We start from the raw sequence: 9142 nt of genomic DNA, 5'->3' as shown, positions 1-9142 counted from the left end.
GTACACAAAGTTATACTGGTTACACTACCTGCGCTGCGACCGCCTCTAGGTAAGCCTCTACGCTACACGGAAGAAAAAAGCATCCCAGAGATTTAACCCCCAAAACCTTCTGGCTGATTCTTGACAGTCTTCGTTCTGTCGTCGTTTGGATATGACTCTTCCAAATGTAGCTTCCAGAGTCCAAGGTGCTTAACTGAATGTATCACCATTCACTGAACAGCTCAATTTCCAAATTTCTTTGAATTTCTTTTAACAGAACAGTCCAACATGAAAACCAGAATCTCTTCCATCCGTGCTCTGAGATATTTGCAGTCCAGAAAGTGAACAGTATTTGGAATTCTCATGAAGACACTCTTTCCTCTTCTGGAATCCAGTTATGTCTCAAATTTGTTTTAAAATGTATCTCCCTACCACTGCCTGAGCTGCCTCAATTAAAAACCACAAAATTAAGCTACTGCCCAATATCACAAGATCTGTTTTGTGGGTGCAGAGGTATTACCTCTCAAGAGAGGCATCCGGAACTCTTTCTATGTATGCTTCAATGCTGTTGACATTCAAAAAGGCATGAGATACTTTCATCTCACCAATACATTTTGTAAAATGAGAAGTGAGCCACTTTCACAGATCTGGTGATATGGCTGGGTTTCCAATCTCTATGATCCTGGTAGGTTTTGGATTGTAAACCTTTAGAACAATGTATACTATAGGAAGGCAACTTTTAAAAAATCAAAGAATTCAAATTAGAGAAGGTGGAAAACTAGAATGGTTCCAAACCCCCGCTGCTAAGTTTTTCATTTAACAGTACCTGGCTCCAGGGATGGCTCTTCAATTTCCTGCAAGAAAAAACATAAATAAGACTGTGCCAGATGAATGACACCTACAGTTTATTCAAATGAAAACCCAGAATAACTACAGAGGGAATTAAAAAATACATGGAAGGAAACTCACAAATGCAAGAGGTGGAGAACCTGCTTGTTCTAGGAATGGCTCCACTTCACTCTGCCCACCCTCCATTCATTCTCCAGGGGCCTGGGACTGGTCTCACTTCGCGGTGAGGCACTCATCACAAGTGTGCCTGACCCTCTAGATTGAACTCTCAAATTCAAGGAGAGTAGTGTTTTCATTTTTCTACTGTTAGCATCTAGAGGAATGCATGGCACATTAACAGTCACTTTTTCACTCAATGAAGCTATGGTAACTTTCTGATATTCAAAAGACTGAGAGAATATGGGCCCAGGTGGTATGACTCCTGCTCTTACTTGGCATGGTGGTGCCAGCGTGAACACCTCTGTAAATACCCTTCCTCCTTCATCTCCTCTTCCAATCAATGTCCCCACCAGGCCAGCTCTAGAAGTCATTCAGACTCTTCCCAGGAAGCCCTGCCCACTCAGGCTGGTGCTATCCTTGCCTATTGTGGCATCTGGCTGTACTACCCCCATTCCATCTCTCTGCATCTTGTGTCCACGGTAAGCACATGTCCCTCTGTGGCCTTCAGCCTTCAGCCAATGAATCCCTATGCCACCTCCCTCCCTGACAGGTCCAGTACTCCCCTGCCCCATCCAGCCAAGTCATCCACATCCCTCAGTATCCAGCTCAGTGGCATCTCCTTTCAGGAAGGCTTTCCCTATTTCCCTCTAACCCAACTCCAGCTATGCCTACTAAGCAAAGGAGTTTTTCCCACATGATGTGATCCCCCAGCCTTTATGTTTCCTGTGCACACAAGTTACACTCCTCTGGAATTCCAGTTAACACTGATGAGCACTGATTAGGTTCCAGGCACAAATATAAGCACCTTACATACACACAGACTCGTCATCGGTCACAGGAGGTCGCTCCTAATGGTAGCACCCTTCTTTTTACAGAGTAATAGACTGTGACCAGACAGACTGACTAACTTGCCCAAGGACACACAGCAGATACGAAGCAGAGACAGACTCTGAGCAAAGGCCATATGAGTGTGAGTCTGCACTATTAACCATCAGGCCAGGCCCTACGAGCATGGGGAGCATCCTTCCTTCTCATTCATCTGTGTAATGCTGGTAGTTAATGCCACACCTGACACATCACAGGGGCTTCACATATACCCAATAAATAGGTGTGACTGAATTAGAACTTCCCCTGGGAACTGCCCTGCCATTCCAGGATGCTCTATGAAACTGTACACTTTCCTCATGGTTTCACGTATTTTTAATCAGTTTTTTTCCCCACGTACCCTACCCCATGCTGGGAATTCAGACCATACGACTGAAGCAAATGATCAATGTTGGCAGAATAATTCTTTCTCATTTTCTCTAAAGAGAAGCAAATATATTCCTATTTGTTCAGGAGAGTTGTAGGTCTCCCATTTTAACATGGGAGACTGTGACCAAGAAAGACCCACGGGAAAAAGCGACAAGATCTGGCCCCTCCTCTCCTTTCTGAGTCGGGAATGGCTGTGTCAATTCGCAGGTGGAGAGACAGCAGCTCTAAAAGCGAACTGGGTTTCACCACGTTTTCTTGAGATTTGCGCCCTCCTCAAGGCTGGAGCTCTGGCTTTCCAATATCTCCCTTGCCCTTGCTTGGCAGAAGCAAATGGAGATCTTTTCCAAAAGGTGATTTCTAATTACAATAGCATAGATGACATTTAAAAAGAGGAGGGCGGAAAAAAAAGGCCAGACAAAAGCTGGCTCAATCTTCATTTCTCCACAAAAAGTTCTCCTAAGAATTAGCTACCTAAGTAAGTGTGTTCTAACCACTTGTATCTATGTAGGCTGGGGAAAAAAAGAAACTCAAGACCCACAAATATAAAAATCATACTTAGAAATTCTCAACTCATCTGTTCTCATCTAAGATTTAATATTTACATAGATGCTATTGAAACAGGTAGGATGATACAGTCATTAAAAGAAATCTGGGCAATTTCAGAAAAAAAAACACTTCCCAAAGACAAGACCAGAACCCCTGAGACCCCACCTTCCCCAGCAGGGCTCTCTCTACCCTCAATCCCCACCTGGGCCCTATTCATCTTTCCCAGGCAGCCATTCCCTCTTGCTGTCTCATCAAATTGTCTTTCTGCAGGGGATGCCACCCAGAGTAGATGAGACAGGCTGCCTTTCCCCTCCAGCAATGAAATTAACAAGAATGCCACAAAATATGTCTTTTATCACTGCTGGTAAGCCACAGCGCTTGGAGGCCACTCGTCGAAGCCGAGTTAAGTCCCTGGCAATGCGTACATTATATTTGGAGAAAAGCAGAAAGCAAACACCCGCTAACAATCCTGACAAAGGAAACAACCTTTGTGGTGATGATTAGCCGGAATTGGCGTATGGTGTCTGAAATGGTTTCCAGAAATTGTGGTCTGACCTTTCATTCTAAAATTACTGAGACATACAACAGTTTACCTGTAATATAGTGAAGTCAGATGATGAAGTATCTAAATTGTTTATAGTTTCTTTGTCCTCTATCTGTAAAATAAATGGAGAAAATACAGTTCATCACACCAGCAGTAACGTAACATAATGATAAATCTGTACAATGAAAAGTGAACAGCTATGAAAATAATTTACAACAAAATTTTAAACCCAGGGCAGAAATCAAAACACCATTATAGTATAATTGCAGCTAAACTGAAAGAAATGTTGTACGTAAATGTCCACCTGCACACAGACTATGAAATCTACTAATACTAATGGCATCTGTGTAGGTTTTAAAGAGGAAAACCAAAGAAAAAAGTCTAAATCAAGCAGAAAAGAGATGAAAATGAGTGCATACTCTAAGTGGATCTGAGCACAGGGTGTGAGGGCTGTTCTTTCAGGAGCAATGGCTAGAGTCCTGCTGAAGTGGAACCTTCAGCCACTGCTGATCCCCCAACCTGGATGCTGATGATGCGGGGCCTGCTGCCCCTGGGGTAGGTACCACCCTCAATGGAACAGTATCTCCCAGCATGAGGGTGGGAATAGGAGCTCGGGACTGGCAATCTCCTATGCCCTACTTGCAGGGGAAGAATAGCTTTTACTCTAAGAAGTAGGCTCTGCCCAATAAGGCAAAGGATTCCCCAAACAAAGGGGGTTCAGGTAATTTGTGACTGAAACCAATTTTGGCCACCTGCTCTACAGCCGTGAAGTTTGAGATATACTTAGGGGGAGACTTTTTCAGATATTTTATAATCAGCATGTATTTTTATCACTTTTACTTCATTAGGAAAGACATACACATGATCAAAAGACTCAAAAGGTACAAAAGCCCATTCACTGAAAACCACTCTCCACTACTCCTTTCTTCCTGCCATGCAGCTGTCATCACATATGCTACACATGTGTTTAATCGCCAAAGACCATCTCCCCTCTGACATCTGCACGAGGGCCAGCACATCATTCGGAACCCTCCCCAAGCGTCACTTCTCTTTTGGAGATCTTTGAGTTCACACAGATGTGCTTAGTTCATTTTGATTACTCTATTTGCGGTGGTACGTTTCATAATTAACTATACGGTGCTTTTTAGATGCTAGGCATTGCACTAGGTCAGGGAAACAGTTTGTTGGAGCTGCATAGTAAATTCTTCAGGAATTACAGAACAGATGAGTCAGGACTCTCTGACACTAAAGCACAAAAGCAGCCATAGACAACAGTATCAATAGGTGTGGTTGTGTTCTCAGAAAACTTCATTTACACAATGAGACCCTGTCTTGAAAAAAAGCAAAACAAAGCAAAAACAAAACCCAAAACAAAAACAAAACAAAAAAACCCCAAGTGACAGCCAACTTGACGACTTCTGCTTTAAGTGTATGATAAACATCCATCCATTGAATCTTCTGAACACCTCTTGCAAGGGAGGAGCAGAGGTTAAGGGGTTTGTCCAGGGAAACACGGAAATTGATCCATCTCCAAAAATCTACCTCATCTGAACTGTTTTTTTTTTTTTTTTAAAACAGTCTCACTCTGCCACCCAGGCTGGAATACAGTGGCATAATCCTGGCTCACTTCAACCTCCGCCTCCCTGGTTCAAATGATTCTCCTGCCTCAGCCTCCTGAGTAGCTGGGATTACAAGCATGAGCCACCGTGCCCAGCCAAGCCACCGCACCTGGCCTCAACTCTTAAAACTATACTGCTTCCAGACATTTAGGATGTTTCCAGCTTTTGTTACAGAATGTATTATTTTCTACTTAGGAGGGAAAAAAACAGCCTTAAGATGCAGCCATTTAGGAAGGGTAAGTAACTCCTGCTGCTGTGCAAGTGTTTCTGCTACTCCTTTTTAGAAGCTGGTGAATGGGACTCACCAAAAATTGCACACCCTATTTGTATCAGAGTAACTCTCAGCCACTTCTGAGACTCAAATCTTCCATTTAAATATGACAATCTGCTACCTCTAAGGATACTCAGAATCAGTTCCAAGAGGAAATGCAAAAGCATTCTGAGGAAATGCAGAAGTGGATTGACTGGCATACAACAAGGCTTCCGTCCCCCAAGACTGCTTGAGAAGTGCTCACTGTGGAAGACCTGAGGACCAGGACAGGAACAGGGCCCCCCACCAGTCAACACAGAAAGGGCCCCACAGAGACGCTCCGTGGCTTCTCATATGCATCACCTTTTCTGTCTGACAAATATTAATCATCAGGTAAATGAAATTAGTATCAAATAATGGCACCAAGATAATGTCGTACGTGAGTTAAGTACATGGCCTCTGGAATTAGCCTGATCTTAGTTCTTATTCTGTTACGAGCTGTGTGTCATCTGGAGATTTTTTAGTCCTTGCCTTCCCAATTTTCTCAACTGAAAATGGGGACAACAGTAACTCATGTTGCTATTAGAAGAATTAAAGGGTACAAGCTGGGCTTGGTGGCTCACACCTATAATCTCAGCACTTTGGGAGTCTGAGGTAGGCGGATCACCTGAGGTCAAGAGTTCAAGACCAGCCTGGCCAACATGGTGAAAACAGTCTCTACCAAAAACACAAGAAAATTAGTCGGGCTTGGTGGTGGGCGCCTATAATCCCAGCTACTCACTCGGGAGGTGAATCACTTGAACCCAGGGAGCGGAAGTTGCAGTGAGCGGAGATCACGCCACTGTACTCCAGCCTGGGCAACAAGAGCAAAACTCTGTCAAAAAAAAAAAAAAAGAAAGAAAGAGAAAAAGAGAGAAAGACAGAAAGAAAGAGCATAATGCCAATGCCTGGCAGGTAGTATTCAGGAAATACTACCCACTATAATCTTACTATCCACCTGATATGTTTTTAACAAGAAAAAAAGCTTAGGTTTAAAAACAATATCAAGGTTAATATTAGAGGTTAACTCTTAAGATAGGTATCAATTGGTTGTTGTTGTTCTTCTTTTTTTTTTTAAAGCAAGAAATAGGCTTCTGTCAGACTCTGCCACCCAGGCTGGAATTCAACTGTACAATCGTAGCTTAGTACAGCCTTGAACCCCTGGGCTGCTCCTTCTGTCTCAGTTTTCTGAGTCACTGGATTACAGGAGTGCATCAAGGCACCCAGCTCAACAACTGCTTCTTAACAGGAAAACACCAACTTCTAACCTCTTCCTATTTCAGTGTTTTCAAGGTACTTAGGCCATAACACCACAGATCAAGTCCTGCAACAGGAAGGGTATGAATGGTTGTCCTCAAAACGTCTCATACTGTATGCCGTAAATGGATGGCAAGTACGTGTGTATGTTATAAGACATCACTTTTCAACAAAACAAATTGGTTCAGAATCATCTGAACCAACTGACCCTTATTCTGCTGAACTGGCATTATAGAACAACTTACTTCCCAATATGAAACGGATCATCTCTTTTTAATTGTGGAACTGATACATTCAGGGCACATTCTAGAGACACTGCCGGTTACCTACAGCATGCTCCTGAAGCTGCTCCGGAAGCTCTTTCATTTCCCCCTCGACTAGCTCTCTACTATCCGACAGGGACTCCTGGAGGTTATCAGCATCATCGTCTTCGACACAATCTGCAACGCTTCCATTATCAATTTCTGCTTCATCCAATACACTGATATCCATGATGTCGATGTCCTGCAAGTTCTCCAGACTGGTCTCAACATCCTCCTGTGACACAACCAGACCGAACCATCATGTGACTGCCACGGGTCCATCTACCACGCTACTCACTCGCAAGGCTGCACATACCTGTCCATCCCCAGAGTTTTCCTCCAGCCCGTTATCTTCCACACCCTCTTCTTCTGGTTTGCGCCCTGAAGACAGAATCATTTACAGCATGAGATCAAATGATACGCACTTTACAGAAGCAACAATGCCCTGAGCACTGCACGAGTGGTCACTTTATAAACATCTGAGACACCTTGCTACTTAGGGACACTTCCTAATCCAGGAATGAGGCCATTCTGGACAGGACAGCCCTGCCCCACGCCCAAGCAGAAGAGGTTCTGTTCTTGTCTGAGCTGTGGAAGTGTAGAAAACAGGTTCCTAGTAAGGTTGAACAGGATCAGACCTGTCCTCAGGATCAGACCTGAGGTTGAACAGGATCAGACCTGCCCTTCTTCCCATCTCAAGTGTCCCTGTTTGAGGGAAAAAGCATTTGTTGCAAGTGTGCTGCCTTTTAGTTAAGGAACATGTTTTCCCACAGAAACTGCGCACGCCCGAGTATGCACGTTTTTAATGCTTAAAAAGAAAAAAGAAGGGCCAGGTGCGATGGCTCATGCCTGTAATCCCAGCACTTTGGGAAGCCATGGCGGGCAGATCACCTGAGGTCAGGAGCTGGAGACAAGTCTGGAAAACATGGTGAAACCCCACCTCTACGAAAAATACAAAAAATTAGCTGGACGTGGTGGCAAACGCCTGTAATCTCAGCTACTTATGAGGCGGAGGTTGCAGTGAGCTGAGACTGTGTCATCGCACTCCAGCCTGGGCAACAAGAGCGAAACTCCGTCTCAAAAAAAAAAATAGAGAAAAACAAAAAACCCACATATTATCAAGACACTCCAGAGGGCCTGGGAGCAGCAGCCCATGTCTGTAATTCCAGCACTTTGGGAGGCTGAGATAGGTGGATCACTTGAGGTCAGGAGTTTGAGACCAGCCTGGCCAACATGACAAAACCCCATCTCAACTAAAAATACAAAAAACTAGCTGGTTGTGGTGGCGGATGCCAGTAATCACAGCTACTTGGGAGGCGGAGGCAGAAGAATCACTTGAACTCTGGAGGTTTAGATTGCAGTGAGCCGAGATCACGCCACTGCACTCCAGTCTGGGTGACAGAGCAAGACTCTGTCTTAAACAAAACAAAACAAAAACAAACAAAAAAACTGCAGAGGAAGGTTTTTTTAACTTATACATTTCCATCAACAGTGAATTAAAAAGTGCCAATCTCCTGTGCCTGTAGTCCCAGCTACTCGGGAGGCTGAGGCAGGAGAATTGCTTGAACCCTGGAGGCGGAGGCTGCAGTAAGCCGAGATCACGCCATTGCACTCCAGCCTGGGCAACAGGGCGAGACTCTGTCTCAAAAGGAAAAAAAAAGAAAGAAATGCCAATCTTTCTTGAATCTGTTAAAAATTTGCTGTTTGTCTTCATCTTTGCCAATATGCTAGGTAAGAAAATGAATACTGTTTTAACACAAATTTATCTCCTGACTACTCAGATTGCTTTGAGTCATTTGCTTTTTGTTGTTGATCACCTGTACTTTTCTAAACATTTCTGATTTACACCCCCCACCCCGCTATTTAAAAACTTTAGCTCTGGCCGGGCGCAGTGACTCACGCCTGTAATCCCAGAACTTTGGGAGGCCAAGGTGGGCAGATCACGAGGTCAGGAATTCAAGACCAGTCTGACCAACACGGTGAAACCCTGTCTTTACAAAAAAATACAAAAATTAGCCAGGCCTGGTGGTGCACGCCTGTAATCCCAGCCACTTGGGAGACTGAGGTAATTTCTTGAACCGGGAGGTGGAGGCTGCAGTGAGCTGAGATCACACCAATGCACTCCAGCAGGAATAACAGAGCGAGGCTCCCTCTTAAAAAAAACTTTGGCTCTATCCCCCATCATTTGAAGTTTATATATCATATGTACAAAACATATTTTCCCAGTTCTTTACCAGTCTTTTAATTTTGTTTACAGGTTTTGAGTACACTTCACTGTTTTTTGTTTTTTTGGGGGGGGATGGAGTCTAGCTCTGTCATCCAGGCTGGAGTGCAGTGGTGCGAT

At 44.1% G+C, this 9142-nt stretch overlaps 1 protein-coding gene across 1 annotated transcript in view; it reads right to left on the bottom strand.

Annotated features, from left to right (window-relative positions):
• SAFB (scaffold attachment factor B) overlaps window positions 1-9142 on the bottom strand; it is a 53579-nt gene that overhangs the window by 27274 nt on the left and 17163 nt on the right. Inside the window, exons 3-4 of the mRNA XM_011943620.1 lie at window positions 7115-7179; window positions 6827-7033 (exon numbers count right to left, since the gene is read on the bottom strand). Coding sequence (XP_011799010.1) covers window positions 6827-7033; window positions 7115-7179 — 272 coding nt within the window. The remainder of the gene's footprint in view (window positions 1-6826; window positions 7034-7114; window positions 7180-9142) is intronic.

The sequence above is a fragment of the Colobus angolensis genome, unplaced genomic scaffold (genome assembly GCF_000951035.1).
Source record: "Colobus angolensis palliatus isolate OR3802 unplaced genomic scaffold, Cang.pa_1.0 Scaffold22, whole genome shotgun sequence".
Taxonomy (NCBI): Eukaryota; Metazoa; Chordata; class Mammalia; order Primates; family Cercopithecidae; genus Colobus; species Colobus angolensis.
This window is presented reverse-complemented; position numbering and strand designations above follow the sequence as displayed.